Raw genomic sequence first — 20,117 nt, forward strand, 5'->3', positions numbered from 1 at the left:
AAAAATTTCTTTTAAATATATTATCAGTGGCCATTTCTATTGCAGACATCAATATTCTCATTTTCATAACCTAAAAAGTAAATAGCTGATTTAATGTCTATTGGGAATGACATCTGGAAAGAGGACATTAAAGAGTTCGTTTTCTCAGGGCAAAAATGTATCTGACTAGTCCTGTTCCTTTGGACAATGGCCTCCCTGGAATAACAAAATATGGCTCATCACACTACTTCAACTTGATCAAAATATTGCATAATAAAAAATGACTACTTTTGATCTATTTTTAATCTATTTCCATAGTCATCATTAAAAGCCCCAGTTGAATAATTCTTCCACTCCTTTACTCAAGAAATATTTTTTTGAGCCCCAGTGCCTATTCAAGGCACTCAGTATATATCTTTGAGTAAAATGAAACCAGATTTTCTGAGATTATGTAACATATATAGTAAGGGGAAAAAAATTTAATTTAAAAACTTACAAAATAGAAACTAAGCAATCTGCATGACAAATAATTACAATTTGTGGGTATTGTAAATGTGAATGAGTGCTCTGAGAAAATGTAGAGTTTGGTAAGGACGGTGGGTAGGGCAGGTGTGCAGGAGTGCTGGTGTAGACTAAAAGAGGGTGATCAGTTGGATCTCATAGAAAAGTGACATTCAAAAGAAAACTTTATGGAATGGAAGGAATTGACTATATAGATTATTCCAGACAAGGAAGAAGAAGAGCAAGAACTTTAAAGGGAGTATGCCTGACCTATTTGAAAAAAAGCTAGGAGGCCAGCATGGCTGATGTGGAATAAACAGGGCCAGTGGAGTGCAGATAATGATGGGTCTTCTATAGCTTTGGCTCTTTCCTTAGTGAAATGAAGAGTTATTGGAGGTTCTTGAGCATAGAAGTGATAGGATTCACACTGGCTCGTAGAATAGTGAATAGAAGGGCAAGAGTGTTGTCAGGGAGACCAGAGGAGAGTTATCACCCCACCCAGAGAAGAGGCCATAGGACTTTCAGATCAGTGGGACCAGATACAGTAAGAAGAGGTCAGGTTCTGAAAGGAAAGGCAACCGGATTCTGCTAAATTAGTTACCAATACAGAGCTCTGAACAAAAATGTGTTCTGTGTAGCTGGCCAATCCCATTAGACCAAACACGTTTAGTATTGAAAATAATGACATGCATAGTATAATACATAGTTACTCTTCTTTGAATAAGTGATTTCCCAGAGCCTGATCTCTATGGATAAATTAGTAATCTGCACAGCTAAAGACTAACCCCAAAGCGATAATCACCCCAGCCCTCTGAAGAAGCCTGGTCTAAAACAGTTAAATCATTTGACCAGTTTTTGTCTTTATTGTAAAAAAAAAAAAAAAAAAATGTCTGTACCACACTTGGACAAGAGTAGTTAGAGGAAAGTACAGAAAGCATTTATATCTATTGACTATGACAGATACCTTTTATGTAGTTGAAGTCTTTGATGTTCAAATGATCATTTTTCTACTTTTATGTCATCATAATAAGAGATAAAATAATTCCACTGATATTTGAAGAATAGAAGTACATTACAGGTGAAAAATGGTTTCAGCTTGCCAACAGATTAAATAACTAAAGAAATAAGATGAAAATGACCACAGTGAAACAGGTTGAATGTCAGGTGAAGATTTTAAATAGTTGGGTCGGAAATGGAGTCTCAGGAGAAAGTCATGTAGCAGGAGTTATTTAAAATGAGACAAGTCAGAGCGGTTCAGAGCCCAGCAGAGGCAGTGGTGTAATGAGAATGGATGATAGGATTTAATAGGTTCTCTCCAACTCTCCTACCAGTGATTTCATAATCTACCAGACATTCCCCGCCCCCAGGGGCATTTTTCTTCCAACCTGCTTTTTTATGTGTCAGAACATCCTACCTCTGAAATGGAAGAGAATTAAATCTCTCCTGCTGTTCCTCTTATCCATGCAGGGGATTTTTGTTCTTTGCCTTCACTTTAAATGACAGAAAAGTCTAAATGAAACAGATAAACTTTGAATTAACATTGCTTTAGGGAAGAACATCTAAGCCCCTTAACTTTTCGGTTCCTTCTAAAGAACTGTCTCCTGGTAGAGCACCGGCTCCAAATGTGTGCAGTGTGGATGCTCAGAGTTTCTCTGCACCTCTTAGAAGCAAAGGGAGTCAGTGGAAATGGTGGCACTGATACAGGGCGGCATCTTGGGGAGCTCAGAAGTGGTTCCTTTGTTCAGAACATTCAGGGAAAATGAGGTCAGTAACATGTGAAAACTTCAGAAATGTAGGGGTCACAAAAGGGCTAGACAGCTCAAAGCAAGTGTTTCTTTGTTGGTCTTTCTCGGAGAAATCATAATTGTTTCTAATGCTTAGGGGCTAGTGTAGTGTAGTGGTAAAACATCATTAAAATAGAGACCCTGAAGCCAGCTAGGTTTAAACCAGCTCTGCCCTTTAGACAATATATCTGTCCTCTTTGCCTCAGTTCCCTCATCTGGGTAGTGGGCTGATGATAATAGGACCTGACTTTAGAGGCATGTTTTGAACATTAAATTGGTTACTATGTTTACAAAAAATAAGTAAATAAATATAATAAGAAAATGGCAAGCAAAAAGTGCTGTAGAAATGCTAGGGATTATAACTATTTTCTTTTCATGTTGCAAAAGCATTCAATAGATAAAAATTTACTGCAGAACTGTTTTCAGTGTTAGACTAGGGAGAAAAATAGTTATACTGTTCAATTTTGGAAAGTATATTAAGCCTTTTAGATATCTGCATTTCATGTAGCACAGATACCTTCTTCTAACATAAGTATGACTTTAGTGTGTTCAAAGTAATATTTGTCTTTATTCCCTTAGCTTTCCTGTGATGTTGAATTTTAGGAAATTCATTAATAGAAAGTCTATTAATATTGATAGACTTGAATTTGAAGCATTGTGTAATGTAAAACTTACAATATTTATCTCCTAGGTTCAGTTAATTTTACATAGGTGCTCACAATCCACAAAATGGTTTGTTTCAGGCTAATTTCCTCTTGAGAGGGATCTCCAAGTTTCCACAAAGTTCTACAGACTGTCCAGCTGCTCCTGTGTCTATATCACATTAGCACGTGTCCAACACTTTTTCTCCTTACTTGAGGTGTTGGGTGTGAAACAGTTAGGTTTGGTTCATGGGGAAAAAAGCAGTAAAAGGGATAGAAAGAAGTAAGAAAAACCAAAGCTCCACAAACAGGTTCATTATATGCTTAGGTTAACAAAATAAATTCAATCTTCTGGGTTTTAAGCTATGAGGCTAATGGAAGAGTTCTTGAAGACATTTCAAGAAATTTGTAAGATTTTAGAGGAAATTATCATTTCACCGTAGAAATTCCCATGTGATTATGAAAAATATCTATCTAATCATTCCTTTTGTGTATTACTTTAATAAATTTAAAATGAACAAGTCAAATTGGTGTAATAAGAATAAATTAAGCAACATTCAGCTAATCCATATTGAAAATTCAAAAATGAACCAAGTGTATTTTTCTCCCCAAATCTAACAGTTTTAAAGGTCACATATGAATATGAATATAATACACAGGAAAATAGACTAAGTGAGGAACATCTGGGTGCTAAGTCAGTTAAGCATCTGACTCTTGTTTTCTGCTCAGGTCATGATCTGACTCTTGTTTTCTGTTCAGGTCATGATCTCTTCCAGGTCGTGAGCTGGAAGGAGCCCATGTGGTGCTTTACGCCGACAGTACAGAACATGCTCAGGATTCTCTCTCCCACCCTCTCTCTCTCTCTCTCTGCCTCTCTCTCTCTCTCTCTCTCTCTCTCTCTCTCAAAATAAATAAACTAAAAAAAGAAAAGAAAAGAAAAACGGATAAACTAAGTGACATCAGAGAAAGTACATGTGCAACAGACAATTCAAAAGGAGTGGACACATATGATTGGGAGGATCAATAAGCACTTTCTAAAGGAAATGGCAATATGAGCTAAATGATTTCAAAAAATTAGTAAGATTTTGACAAGTACAATCATAAGGAGACGTAGAGGGACAGAAAAACGGGGGAAAAAAGGCCCATGTGTCTTAACATTTCTGGGGGTTGAAAAAAATCAAAATAATGTAATTTTGTAGAAGTGCTACCTGTAAATAGATGAATTATAAGAACTATGGCTAGAAAATGACACTGAAGTCATAGTATAGTAGCTTCAACCATCATTGTAAATTTATGTTTGTTTAGTAGGAAATAAGCAGATGGTAAATAAGGGACCAATTAGATTGTGCAGAAGGAGGCATTATAGGGCAAGGATGGAGGAGGTGAAGAATTCTCATGGAGAGTTAGAGAACTATGAATGAGACACACTTAAAAATAAATAGTGTCAATGATATTATAACTTAAATTATACTCCCAAGGTATTATGTCCTTATTAGTCCACCTGCTAAGATACTCCAACAGAAATATTGTGTGAACTTCTGGTTTCCATATTCTGAGTGGAACCAGACGGATGTACAACTGAGAGCTTATCAAATGCGAGGCAATTGAAATTGTGCCATATTAAAATTATTGAAGGCCAAAAGGATGAAAAAAAGCTTGAGAAGACTTAGAAAAGTCAAAATAGTAGCTTAAACATTTGTAGTTAACATAAATTCATTTATCCTTAATGGGCTGAGGAGCAAAATTTGAAAAAATAAGCACATGATAACTTACTCTTAGAAAAGAAAAGAATTTTCTAATTGTGTTGAAATGGAATGGGCTTGCCTTGAATGCAATGATTCCTGCAAATCTGACAAACGTTAAAGACAGGTCAAATGACCCCCACAGGAAAATATTGTAGATGAAATTTAAGGACATGAGGTAGACAAGTAAATTTTTATGTAAACAATATTCTATTTTAAAAATTCATAATTTTATGAAGAATTTTCTTCATCTTCTGATTTGTTAAGTAGAGAATTTAGCTGATATCACAGAAATATTTAATATATTATTTTTCCATTTTTATTATTATATATTTATTAATATGTTATTTTATGTTATATTCCAAAACATGCAATTCTATGTGATATGTAATATATTGTGTTTTTTAAAATGTATTTATGCAAAATTCATAAGGTACTATGAGCCACATGATTAATAGTTTTATCTGAACAGTGGTACAAAACCCATAGCGTCATGATATCTCTATAAGACTAAAAATCCCATATATATTACTGCTCAATGAGTAAACAATAGGTTCAAAATATTTCTTATAACTAATTGACTATGAACATGGCCAAACATAAATAGAAGCACAATAGTTTTCATGGTATATAAATGCTGCTAACTAGAAATATTTCTGAACAAGGTACCCATTTCACTATTGATTCATGGCATTCAATAGTATTTTAATCATTTCCTCCCCAACTATATTATAATCAACTAAAATTAAGGTCAATTCAAACGGGTTTTGGAATTTGGCATTTAAAGGATGGACTCTGGATCATCTCCTATGTTACATTTTTTATTAGGTTGAATAATTGAGCACTAACTGTAAAGCTAAAATAAGTACTCATGAAATGCCACAGCCTTATATAAAGTATTAGTAACATGTTAATATAAACTGTTAAACATTCATTCATTTCCATTTTACATTTTATAATCTAAGTCGAGTGAATGTACTTAATATTACATTTATTAATATATTTGACTATGCAGTTAAGCGTCGACTTTGGCTCAGGTCACGATCTCATGGTTTGTGAGTTCAAGCCCCACGTGGGTCTCTGTGCTGACAGCTCAGAGCCTGGAGCCCACTTTGGATTCTGTGTCTCCCTTTCTCTCTGCTCCTCCCCTGCTCACACACTCTCTTTCTCTCCTTAAAAAATAATAAACACTCAAAAAAAATTTATTTAAATATATATACTTGACCATGATTTCACCTTGATAAAAGACTAATTTATTTTGAATTTTTTGCCTTACTTACCTACATATAAATTGACATATCTATTGGCAGTTTTACTAGTACTTTACTTTGTATCTTGTCCTTATGCTGCATGTTGTAAATGAATGAGTTGAATTTTATACAGCATTGCTTTTAAAAATTTCTGTTGGGGCGCAGCTGGGTGGCTCAGTTGGTTAAGCGGCTCAGGTCATGATCTCACAGACCATGAGTTTGAGCCCCGCATCGGGCTCTATGCTGGCAGCTCAGAGCCTGGAGCCTGCTTCAGATTCTGTGTCTCCCTCTCTCTCTGACCCTCCCCTGTTCATGCTCTGTTTCTCTGTCTCTCAAAAATAAATGAGGGGCGCCTGGGTGGCGCAGTCGGTTAAGCGTCCGACTTCAGCCAGGTCACGATCTCGCGGTCTGTGAGTTCGAGCCCCGCGTCAGGCTCTGGGCTGATGGCTCAGAGCCTGGAGCCTGTTTCCGATTCTGTGTCTCCCTCTCTCTCTGCCCCTCCCCTGTTCATGCTCTGTCTCTCTCTGTCCCAAAAATAAATAAACGTTGAAAAAAAAAATAAATGAAAACATTAAAAATATATATATAAGTATAAATAAATAAATAAATAAATAAATAAATAAATAAAAATTTCTGTTGGAAAGCACAAAGAGAGAACATGCTTGATTTCAAATAAACACTAAATTTCAGTGTTTCATAAAAAAATAACATTCTAATAAAATTAGATTTACCCAATATGTCATTTGCTTTATGTAATATTTTGTTACATGATTCCTGCTTTCTGTCATAATATATAAGCTGCAAACTAAGAATAAAATAAATAAATAAATTTCCCTAAGAAAGTGTTCAAGATGATCTCACTCAAGCAACTCTTCCCACACTTCAAATAACTCAAATCATTGGTTGGAATAATGAATTCCAGACCAGAAAGGACTTTATGCAGTGGCTTGAGCTATTATAGAAAGCTTTTATGTAGATTAGCATGCTTCCTGCTCTTCTGTGATCTGATTAGTTCTCATTCAAAGAAATATAGAAGATGAAACCATTATAAAAGCAGGTAACTTCTTATAGGGAGAAATGCAGTATAGTCCATGAAAGAAAAAACTGACTGTCTTGAAACTCTTAACATTGCCTTCAAATTTGTGCACAAATACTTGCATATATCATGAGTTAATCCAGTAGCATATCTAAATACTCTCATGTACTCATTGTCTCTAAAGAAGGGAATTGATCAAAACATCTAGTAAATGGGAATTAAAGTGGCGTTTAGATACGATAATATGATGAAATAATCATTTGGACTCATAAAAAGTCAGGGATTGATATACCTTTAGTGATACTCCAATTCAAGGGTCTTGTTTTATAAATTGGGAAGTTGAGAGTTGAGTTCCTAAATAATAATTTTTATGGCAGAGATAGTGCCCTCTAGATTCACATCTACTGCCCTTTCCGTCTTTACATTTTTACCTTAAAGTTGCTCTTTTCTGCTTATACATGATGTATCTCACACAATGAAATTGCTGAAATTTAAATGAAGTAAAACTTTTTTTTTTGTTTTTATAGGATTTTACATTTCCACCCCAACTGGACCAGGAGGGAGACGAGAAAGAGTAGGGCTCTTAAGTCTCCCTTTAGACCCCACTTTGGAACCAGTCTGCCTCAGTTTCTGGTATGTCATAGACATATGTGAAATAAATATTGCCTTATTTAATGAGTAACATTGCCTTTGTCACATTGCCAGACTCTGATTTTACTAAGGCACCCAAGTTTTAATTCATTTGCTATTATTTATCCAACAGATAAAATAGCAAAATGATGGGAGACTCCCTCCCCTTCTCTAGGAACTTTCTCACTCAAGGAAAAATAGAGTATTTCAGAGAAAGTAAAGGATTTAGAAAAATCCTAAGTTCCATTTATTCTAATATTGTAGAAATCCAACCATTTCTGCTTGTTTCCCAATTAGGTATTATATGTATGGTGAAAATGTCTATAAATTAAGCATTAATATCAGCAGTAACCAAAACATGGAGAAGACAGTTTTCCAAAAGGAAGGAAATTATGGAGAAAATTGGAATTATGGACAAGTAACATTAAATGAAACAGTGGAATTTAAGGTTGGCAAAATACCTTGTGATTTATAATCATGTATTTGTGTTCTACAAATGGTGATACAATTATAATCTAAGGTAGCATGATGAAAAAATTATTTTTTTCTGAATATAGCCAAGTCACTTTTTCTACTTGCTTCATCTTTTTTTTAAATTTTGAGTGCCTACATTTTCATTTGTCCATTCATTTATTTAAAACCACTTATAGAAAAACAACTACTACATGAAACTATTGCTTATAATGAGCGATAAAATCCATAGAAACTTTGTGATCTATTTCAGTTTTCTTCAGCAACTTTCTAGCACAAGTCGACCATGTCTTCCCATGTCCCCTACATACCAAGGACTTCAGCTTTCACAAACACCACCTAGATCAACCCTGCACTTTCTAGGGAATCATCCTTTCCTATTAGAACATCCACACCCATCAGTATCCATCCACCTTGCCTTACTTTGACTTAATCTATATATTTCCTTTAGAAACAGATTGTACAAGCTATATCATTGGGGAGTTTCTTAATCCACATTAAAGTGGATTAATTTTTCAGATAACAGCTTAATGTGTTCTCTTCCTAAGGGTGTTTGCAATTAAAATACAGGATAATACAGGCTAATAGTCAGACCAAATTAACAATGTTTGAATCGGGTCATTTCAGACAAGAGAGTGTAACTCTCAGTAGGTGTCTGTTTGGACAGACATCGTCATTGTGAAGGCTTCAGTTCGCCCCTGTGATTTCATGTAAGGCAGGCAATAATCAACCACACTTGTCTGCATTCCTTCCATTTTTCTTTCTTCTGAAGTCTTTTTTATTTTTTCTGTGAAGTTTTCTTCTCCAACTTTGTTTTCTGATAATTTGGAGAAGGATAAAGGAAAATAGGACATCAAGGGAACTAGGAAATGACAGAAGCAGGAAAATAAGTGTAGTACCCGACTTGTCCACAGAGGATATATTCTAAGACCCCCATGGATGCCTGAAAACATAGATACTATCAAACCCTATATATACTGTGTACTTTTCTATAAATATATACCTACAAAAAAGTTTCATTTATTAATTAGACTCAGTAAGAGATTAACAAAAATAATAAAAAAATAGAACAATTACAACAATATACCGTAACAAAAGTAATGTGAATCTGGCCTCTCGCTCTCTCTCAAAATATGTTATTGTACTTTATTCACCCTTCTTATGATGATGTGAGATGATAAAATGCCTATGTGATGAGATGAAGTGAAGTGAATGTTATAGGCATTGTGACATGGCCTTATGCTACTACTGACCTTCTAACAATACCGAAGAAAGATCATCTATTTCAGAACTTGGTTGACCATGAGGATCTGAAATGGCAGAAAGTAATACCTCAGATAAGGGGGGACAGCTGCATTGCAGTGGCAAAATCTGTCTCAACTCATTAAACATTTTTTTTAAAGTAGTATAACTCCACCCACTTCTTCCAAGTTAGCTTATCAGGCAGAATGAGAACAGCAAGTTCAACAAATAGTTGCACCTTGCCTCTGCCACTTTGTTATGAAATCTTAAGTCACTTTAGTCTCTTTGAAATTCAACCTGCACGTACATGAAAGGGAGAAAATAATCCTTCTTTGGAATTATGTCTAGCATAAAGTAGGTAGGATGAATGAACAATTGTGTGAATGGATGACTGTATAATAGTGTTGAAAGAATTAAATGAGATAACGTGTACAATGTGACTTGCATAGCAATTAGCGTAGAGCAGGTATTCTGTTTATGTCTTTCCTACAGAAGAGGATCCAGGAAAGTTCAGCTAAAATACTCACTGTCCTTAAGAACCTAATATGTTTCATCTGACCACTTGAAACTTTCTTCCAAGTCTGGGTCTGTGTCCTCTGGGCATTACCCTCACACAGGATCTCACACCAGCTTTCTGGGTGAACTATATCAGAACTAGTTGGCCCTTGGGGCGCCTGGGTGGCGTAGTCGGTTAAGCGTCCGACTTCAGCCAGGTCAGGATCTCGCGGTCCGTGAGTTCGAGCCCCGCGTCGGGCTCTGGGCTGATGGCTCGGAGCCTGGAGCCTGTTTCCGATTCTGTGTCTCCCTCTCTCTCTGCCCCTCCCCCGTTCATGCTCTGTCTCTCTCTGTCCCAAAAATAAATAAACGTTGAAAGAAAAAAAAATTAAAAAAAAAAAAGAACTAGTTGGCCCTGAGTGATCATATTATACCCATTTTTCCCTTGTCCCTTTCTTTTCTCATTTAAATTATTCAGTTGGTGTGTCTTCCCTTTAGGGTTTGTATGCTATAAGAAGACAGACAGCTACCTGGATTTCTAATAGTGTTGCAGGGAGGAATCTGTGAGAAGAAAATGCCAGAAAATGTGGATGTGTAGCAGAATTCAGTAGAGTATGACAAATCATGAGAGAGAGAGACAGACAGAGACATAGAGAAACTGTGACAATATTGCCTAACTCAGAAGGAAGACACCAGTGGACATAAGTAAAGGAGTGGACTCAGCAGAAGGATTATAAAAGAGCATGATCTATCAATATTCCATTGTACAGACACTTGCCCTCTTATATTTAGAGTTGGTAATACTGATTCTCCAGAGAATGTTGGGCCACAAGAACCAAGTCAGAGAAGATTAGAGTAGAATGATTTCATATCCTTCTCTGAATTGCAGGTTGCTTTTAATGCTTTTAAAACCAGTTCCTGAGTGATATAGCTTTGGATGACATTAGCCTAACATATGGGATTTGCAATGTGAGTCTTTATCCAGAACCAACTTTGGTCCCAACTCCTCCACCAGAACTTCCTAGTAAGTAACTGTAACATGTATTTTACCAATTAAATCGTTAATATTTTCAGGTAGATCTTCCTTTGACTTTTTAAATTATCTTAGTCTAATATTTTTTCACTGAAAATCTAAGACTTCAAAATATAAGTAAAATGGAAGCTAACAAAATATTACATGTTATGCATACACTCACAAAGAAATCATTTGGTACTTTGTTATGCATAATACTTATAATAATGTTAGTATATTTTTTTAATAATTAAGGTGTTGATTTCCATCCTGTTTTCACTAAAATACAAATTAAGGCTGTATTGACCATGTGGTATGGCTGAGAATCTTTGGGGAAAAAAACCTTAAGATTCTCATGGTCTTCTTAAAAAATGATGTTAGATCTCAAGAAGAGTTTAATTAAGCTTGAAACCCACCCAGCCTTTTTCTGGAATAATTTAATAGTAATTATTGGGCCTGGACTTTGACTATACACACCAAGATCACATGAAAGATTTTTATCCTAAAATGATGCCTTCGTAAGGCCCTGCAATGTGCTCCCTTCATGGGGCCACTAACGTGTTTCAGCTGAGCAGTGACCAGGATTTCCCTTGTCTTATGGGTTCTTTTAAGGCAAAAAAAAAAAAAAAAAAAAAAAAAAAAAGGAGCCTGTGTCTACCTGTGTTTTTAATACAAATTGGAAACATGACATTTGAGAGGAAAATGGGGCATTACTATCCATCTTAGCATGTCAAAGGAGACCATAACTACATACTACTTTTAGGCTACAGGATTTGGCAGGAAAAAAAAAAGGTACAATGATAAATTATATAAAACAGGTATTGCCTTTATTGAGATGTCTTCACTGCATTGCAGTTTTGATGTAAAAAAAACATACCTTTTATCCTTCTTTGGATTATGGTACTTGGAAGCTGAGCTAGCTCTACAACTTTGCTTGTATCAGACCTCATGGATGTTTTTCTTCTGCCATGGATCTGAGCCCACAGACAGCACTTCTTCCTTTTCCCATTTCCTTCCAAGTGCACTTGAAACTCTTCCCATAATCACACCAGCAAATCAACTTGGAAAACATATCCAAATTTGACTTTACTTCCAAAACTACATGTTTTTCTGCTTTCAATCTTTACCTTAAAAAAAGAAAGAGAAAGCAGACTTTCAGATGAGGGGCTTTAACAACTCAAAAGTTCTAAAGATAAATTACTGGTGTTTAAGAGCATATACATTGTCACACTGGTTCCATGCCACCATAGTGAATGTACTTACTTTCACTTTTAGAATTACATAGTGAATTCTACCAAAAGGCTAGTTTACTACCATCTTTCGTATTAACAGGTTTAGATGCTTGAATAGACTATACATAAATTCCTCAATATTTCAAACATTCATTCAAATTTTATAAATATATACTATGTAAAAAGCATTGCATAATAAATGTAATACATAGCAGTAACCAATACATGGAAAAAATAAATATAATCTATGTAAATAAATACTTAAGACAAAATATAATTATGTACCCCTAAAAGTAATGAACTAGAAAAGTAAGTGATAGACTTTGGAGAAGAAAGTGTGAACTAGAGAAGTCTTTAAGGAAACATTAAGAGACAGTAGAACACTTATAAAATTGAAACAAAGGCAGAAAAGTAGCACGCATTCTCACATAATAATTTGGCCACAAGATTGTGGCAAGGAGTGACTTTCATGGCACCAAACTCTGATTCTTACTCACCTTTGCTTCACAATTATCTGACTGGTTCTTAACATCACACAAATAGATCAATAAATATTATTAGACCTGAACCGATCTCTCTTTCATTTTATGTTGACTGTAAATTCCTTTTGTGACACAAACATTTTTGTAAAACAAAATTTTGATACCAGAACTAAGATTTGGAAATGAAGGAAGGGATGGGATAGAGAAAAAACCACCATGAATACAATAGTTTGGGCTATACAGCACTGTTTAAAAATAATTGTTTGACTTCATTGTTGGTAGCCCACACCTTATCTGTCTATAAAACTTATATATTACATTCTTATATAAAACATTCTGATGCAAAAACACCCACCACATTTTAATTATTAAAATTACTACTGGTTTGATAAATAATTCCTATGGATACCAAATATTAGAAACATCCTGCCTTTTTTTAATGTTTATTTATTTATTTTGAAAGAAAGAGAGAGCAGGGGGTGGCAGGGAGAGAGAGAGAGAAAGAGAGACAATCCCAAGCAGGCTCTGCACTGTCAACACAGAACCTGACAGGGGGTTTGATCCCAGGAACTATGAGATCATGGCGTGCGTTGAAATCAATAGTCAGACACTTAACCGACTGAGCCACCTAGGTGTCCCAACATCTTGTTATTTTGATATTTCAATCATTTAAAAACACTTTTCATAATCCTTTCTGCTGGTGTGTTTCTCTATTCATAGATAAGTGGTCAAGAAAAATTTTCCAGTGGAATTAAGTTTCATAGGCTTGATATTTAAAAAATTTTTTTTCAACGTTTATTTATTTTTGGGACAGAGAGAGACAGAGCATGAACCGGGGAGGGGCAGAGAGAGAGGGAGACACAGAATCGGAAACAGGTTCCAGGCTCTGAGCCATCAGCCCAGAGCCTGACGCGGGGCTCGAACTCACAGACCGCGAGATCGTGACCTGGCTGAAGTCGGACGCTTAACCGACTGCGCCACCCAGGCGCCCCTGATATTTTTAAAATAATAATTTCATCATTATCTGAAATCAAAAATGCAAGATAACTTTTGTTCATAATAGCATACATACAAGTAAAACTTCATTATAATTTCCCACATTAAAACTTTAACTACATAAACCATTCAGTCCTCATATCTATTCTAGTCAGAAAGAGAAAAAATAATACTTCAATGTCAAGGAAGCATGATATCCTTGCATATTTTAACAATAGGGATATTATAACGGTAGAATGACCTATCTGATTTTAAAATATAAACTTTAGAATTTTCCCAAAGTATATTTGTTCCAGTTTCCAAATGGTTCACTTCAGGGCAATATTTAGCACAGCAGAAAATGTTAATTACCATCAAATGCATTCTGAACAATTTCATTCTAATGCCATTTGCAATTGGTTCAGTGAAATTCTTATTTGAGCAGAGCTTTTCTGGTTCCAGATCACTGATTTGTTTAAGCAGGAATAAAAGGAAACCATGGCTGACTGGCTAATAGCCTTTCTTTAGCTCTTATAGAGCATTTAAATAAGAAAATAATCCCAGACCAGTAGCTGACTAGCAAAATTCCTCCTTTGTTCCTAGGCATCCACATTGTGCCTAGTTTGGAGAATTGTTCAGTTTTCGTAAGTACAGGGATTCTTCCATTTTGTGACTTCAATCACTTGCTGTTGCATTAGCTCTACAATTGTTGCCCTCTGACATTACCATAAATAATTTAAGCATGGGGATTGTATTGAGAACACTTGTAAAAAGTACACATTCCATTAAACAAATATCATGTCAACTTGCAACACAATTTGGGTGATTCGTGACAAGATACCTACTGAATAGAATAAGAATAAACAAAAAGAAATCCACACTTCGGGTCCCTAACTTATTTCTGCAACTGTTAAAACTACTTAAGAAAAAAAATTATAAGCCATAGTTTCAGCAATTTTAATAGTCACTCTTTATTTCCACAATTTTGCTCTATTTGGCCATCATTTAGGCCATTTTCCATGTCCAAAGACCAAATCAAAGTTAATTTGGAAAGTTTCATAGACAGGACGTTATACTTTGAGTTAAATAATCTAACTTAAATTCTTCATTTCTATAGAAATGAATCGGTACCTATCTACTTGTCTTATAATTATATGAGGCTCATATTCTAGCAGAGCTACTTGCCTTTTATATCATTAGTATGACTTGATATTTAAATCCCTAGCAAATTCCATATTAACTGCACTCACATGCATCCATAGGTCACTAGAATATATGAATGGAATATAAATTTTGAGAAACCAAACACAAAATTTTCATGGGAGACTCCATTTTATATTACAACCTAAATTTTTTAAATGTTATATGTAATAGTGTAAGGCTTGTCTATTACTATGATGATGAAAAGTAATTGCTGACTTTAACATTATTTAAACATCAATGAGAGATACTATTTCTCAAGGTGCATCTATTGTTTTTCCACAAATACCTTTAATTTGAACCTTCTTCTTGTAAATGAGAGCTGGGCTTTTTTCTTTTTCACCCCACACTGACACATATCTCATGAACGTCAGAGGCTTCAGCATGGATTAAAAATGACATACCTCAAGGAAATTATCTTCTATCCTTGACAACCACTTTGCAAAATACTGCATGCTATTTACATACTGTATGGAGTGAAAATCCCTGCTGGCATAGTAAGGAATTAATCAGAATACAAATCTTTGAGAGAACAGCTTCAAGAAAAAGAAAAATGAAAAAATTTAACAACTGTAAATGAATAGAGTTCCCTGTACCAGACAATTTAACTGTTTAGTCTCTGGGTGGAGAGAGTTTATCTAATGACACAGTATGACTGTGATACCCAAAAGTATGTTTTATGAGTCTTCAGCCCCTCTATTAAGAAGCTATGTCTTTACTATAGCAACACCACTCTTAAAATACATTGTGTCTTCGTATTTAGAATGGCTGAAAGTGCTTTTTCCAATTCCTTACTATCATATGTATACAGAGTCACTGACATATCATATCAGGCCAAGGGTCAGAGATATCTTACTACTGAGTTATTAGATATGAAATTATATGTGAGATGAATTTCAAAAAAGGGATTTTTAAGTATTTCAGAATAATGAATTTCTAAGACTTCTATTTAGTGGAGAAATGCTAAGTGAACTGTCTGCCGTGACAGGCTTCACAATTACGCTTGACAACATTTTAGTTCTAGTTGTGTATTTACTAAAGTCCTACCTACTCATCTATATCTAATATAATGTACTGTTGTGTTCAGTTATGTGAAAATTCAATCCCTTCTCCAAAATGTCAGCTTTTGGAATACATTTTGAGATTTTCCTATTCCTTGAAAAGAAAATATGAATGACGGTTTAAAATCAACAACAACAAAACAAAAACAAATCCACTGGCCACGTCTAAATCTGTGAAATGGGAAGAACTGGTTTTCCCCAATCTGCAATCTGCAATGTTAGTTTTGCCCCTGAAATTATACTTCCCCCTTTCCCATTAGTTTCACAGAGGATTTATGGGAGATTTTCATGGCACTAAGAATTATTAAAATTAAATGAGTTGTATGTTAGTGGGGTTGGAGGGATTGCCATAGATCCTTCTTCAGAAATCTTTACTGGACAATTAATCACATAATCAAGGAGAGTATTAGCCTCAGAGATGGGAGCACACAATCCTCTTGCCCTTCCTTCCTCCTGCCCAGTGGAGAACCTTCTCTTCTTCCCCATTATCACTCTTTCTTTGGTTTAAGTATTTTCTTCAACAACCTATGTACAGTACTTTCTTTCTACTAGATCTATCCATCATTGACCTTACTTGTTAGTACTTTCATCTGTGTTCCTTTCTACCCTCTTTTTTCTGTCTATACCCAACAAGTTTTATGTCACCTACCATCAAGTGGCACTTACTGAGACACAGTCAAACCCTGTCTATAGCTTAGACCAGACAGTGGAAATAATGCAGGGTTTAATCAACTTAATCAGAAGGCATATTGAGGGATGAGCTTGAGATGAACTGAACTGAAGTCTTGACTTTGACACTAAATGGATGTGTACAGTATTAGCAAGTAACTGAATATCTCCAATGCTTTTATTTCCACTTAAAATTGAAATAATAAAAGTAATTACCTAACCCACAAGTATGTATTGGAAATCAGTACTGAATATTCCAGGTAATGTGTAGGCACTTTTCATAATTATGTCTAATTTTTATAAACAACCCTGAAAATATCTAATATATATCTATTTTATGTATGAGAAGACCAACTCTCAAAAAGACAAGTAGCTAACTCAGGGCAAAAATTTAATCCACCAGCTCCAACACATCTTCCTTTTATACATCATGTTCCCTCCCAGATGAGACGATGTGCATGGAAACAATGTGCAAATGGTAACGTTTTATAAGAGATTATATTACTCTTGCTAAGCTCATCCGGATCTGGCCCAGCCTTCCCAGGAGAGTGTGTAAGGTAGACCAGGCTCCACACCTTACAAAACAGGATGGGATGGCAACACTACTACTGGGCCACAGCAACTGCCCGTCTCCGCCCAGTCGTATACATCATGCCACGCAAACCTAAGAGGCTCATTGCATGCAAATTTGGAAGAAGCACATGAATTGTAAAGATCTACATAAATGAGATAGATAACATATAAAAGAGGAACCAGGGAGCCTGAGTGGCTCAGTCGGTTACGTGTCTGACTCTAGATTTCAGCTTAGGTCATGGTCTCATGCTTCCTGAGACTGAGCCCTGCTTCAGGCTCCATGCTGACAGTTCAGAGTCTGCTTGCAATTCTCTCTCTTCCTCTCTTTTTCCCCCTGCCCCATGTGCACTCTCTCTCGTTCTCAAAAATAAATAAAATAAATTTTAAAAAATAAAACAGAAATAAAAGAGGGACCAAAGAAGAGGATATGACTGAAGGCACTGCTGTAGATATAGAGACATTTAATTATCCCTCCTATTATCTGATTTTTATCTTATTGGGAGTAAATAACTTCAGTATCATCTGTCTTTAATAACAGTAAAAATATATACTTAATCTCAGTTTCCTATATCCTTAGAATTAGGTTACTTTTATCCTCTTGATTTTAAATGTAACATGCTAATAAAAATAAGATAGAATAAGGATACTTAAACTAGCTGGTAAAATTTTATATTACTCTAGAATTTTCTTCCTAAGCAGGAGGATAAATTTAAAATAGGTTAAGAATTTCACAAAGTTAATATGCCTACTTAAATCATCTTAGTTTTCAATAGGATACCTGTGCTCTATTTTTTCTAATAAGTGTTTCCTCAACTTGACTCCTAGACAATGTTAAGTACAGATCAGTCTAGGCCAATTATTTAGCAAGTGAAGTTTCAGTTTGTCTCCCGTTCTTGACAGTAAAACAACTCAGTATACAGAACAGTGAGGCTTCCTCTCTACTGAAAAAAAGAAAGCTGGATAGACAGAAAGAAAGAAGGAAAGAAAGAAAGAAAGAAAGAAAGAAAGAAAGAAAGAAAGAAAGAAAGAAAAAATAGTAGAAAAACAAAAAGAAAGAAAAACGTAAGAAATGGCCAAATGAGTCATTTACTAGCCCTTCTCAGAAGGGCAGATATAAGATCTGTTCTATTATAAAGATTCTTTTTTTTTTCTATAGCAAGGAGTATCTGATACCTTATTTCATGAAGCCTATTTATAAAAGATGCTCAGAAAAATTATTCCTTACCCAAATAATTTTGGGAAATGCTGCATACTATTATGCCTTCTTGGAGATTCATAAATAACATAAGAATATTTAATGTTTTGAGAAGTTCTTCAGTAAGGAGACCAGTTTACCTGTAGTTTTTCATTACTTAAGTTGCAAGGTTTTCTTTTATACACACTATGCATTTTACCTGTCAAAATCAGTATTCCAAAAAATATAATTGGAAATTTGCTAAGATATAATATTATTTCTCTGAAATAAGCATTGTGTTACTAATGATTTTTTGTTATTTCCTTTTCAGCAGACTGTGGAGGACCTTTTGAACTGTGGGAGCCAAATACAACATTCACTTCCATGAACTTTCCAAACAGCTACCCTAATAAGGCTTTTTGTGAGTTGTTTCTTTTCCCAAGCCATGAGAAACAGATGTGTGTGTGTGTGTGTGTGTGTGTGTGTGTGTGTGTATCAAGGCTAGATTCCCACCTTGACACAGCAAAGTGGATTAGAAATTTTCCAAACCTGACTACAACTATCACATCTATAATATTGCATAATATAATGATAACAACAATAACAATAATGATTACTAACTTACTTAGCATTTATTTCATGCCAGGCACTGTGCTAGTGCTTAATATACTGTTTCAGTCAATTCTTACAATAATTCTTTGAAGCAGGTGTTATTATTATAATTCTAAAATTTAAAAATTTAATAAAACCAGTAAGTAGAAGTACCTTACTCCAGATACTGTTCTCTTAATCACTCGTCTTGATTATACATACAATGTCTATATTATATATAACAAGTTTGCAATTTCATAGAATAAAGTCAGCGAAAGTGCAAAAAGTAAAGGGCCAACTGTGACATCCACACCTTTTGTAAATATAGACCAGTGTCAATAAAGCAGGCAGCTAGAGTCAGGTAGCTAGTTCCTCAGTATAAAAGATGAAATAATGAGGATTCACTAGAAAATCATTAAGTGTAGAGGGAAGAATAGTTTGCTAAAACTGAACAGAGCCTATATCTAGGTCAATATTTCTAAGTAGAGTAGCTCGTTCAAACTGCATAGAAATTATGTTAAAGATGCCAATTCCCCAGCCCATCCTACAAATATTCCACTTCAGTAGGTCTGGGAAACAGATATGTTCCTCACATGGCCGCATCTAAGATAGCAACACCAATCTAAATGGGAAAATCTACCAGTAAAAGAAATGCTCTAATGACAGTGAAAAATGTGTTGTTAGAAAATGTCAGCTTTTCTTCCTTCAAATGACCCAGAGATAAGTAAATATCACTTTCATAGGAGAATAAAGTCACTATTCCAGGGGCTTATCTGATCCAAAAAAATAAACAACCATGAATCTAATTTGACTTGTAGGGGGAACCAGAGATTATCATCTCTACTCCACATTGAAGACATCTTTTAAACATATCATTTGTACAAAGGAATGGTCCAAAATTTCTGAAACATCAGTGGAATATTAAAAGAATAATTTGAATAAATTTATTAAATTTGTTGATTTATTAAATAAATATTATTGGGCACTTTGTTAGGCACTGAAATGAGAAAAGAAGAAACAAACATAACACGGTCTAGATGAAGATGTAGATAAATTATCAGGCTTTACAAAATACCCAAGGTAGTGTAACAATAAAAGGAAAGGCAGGGTGCTGTGGAGGGACATGATATTTACCTAATATATGAAAGTTCAGAGAAATTTGAAATTCTCAAGGGAGTAAAGCTTCTGCGGGAAATCAAAAGAAGTGTGTTCTAAACTGTGTTGTCATGTTTTACTTTTAAGGTATTTGGAATTTAAATGCACAACAGGGAAAGAATATACAACTTCATTTTCAAGAATTTGACTTAGAAAATATTGCAGACGTAGTGGAAATCAGAGATGGTAGAGGAGATGATTCTTTGCTCTTAGGTAAGTCTG

General features: G+C 35.0%; 1 protein-coding gene across 1 annotated transcript in view; it reads left to right on the forward strand.

Annotated features, from left to right (window-relative positions):
* The window catches only part of TMPRSS15 (transmembrane serine protease 15), a 122,487-nt gene that overhangs the window by 50,066 nt on the left and 52,304 nt on the right, over positions 1 to 20,117 (forward strand). Inside the window, 6 exon segments of the mRNA XM_043593821.1 lie at positions 7,461 to 7,566; positions 7,861 to 8,011; positions 10,661 to 10,676; positions 10,679 to 10,795; positions 18,481 to 18,570; positions 19,983 to 20,108. Of these exon segments, the coding sequence (XP_043449756.1) occupies positions 7,461 to 7,566; positions 7,861 to 8,011; positions 10,661 to 10,676; positions 10,679 to 10,795; positions 18,481 to 18,570; positions 19,983 to 20,108 (606 nt within the window).

The sequence above is a fragment of the Prionailurus bengalensis genome, chromosome C2, assembly GCF_016509475.1.
Source record: "Prionailurus bengalensis isolate Pbe53 chromosome C2, Fcat_Pben_1.1_paternal_pri, whole genome shotgun sequence".
NCBI classification, from domain to species: domain Eukaryota; kingdom Metazoa; phylum Chordata; class Mammalia; order Carnivora; family Felidae; genus Prionailurus; species Prionailurus bengalensis.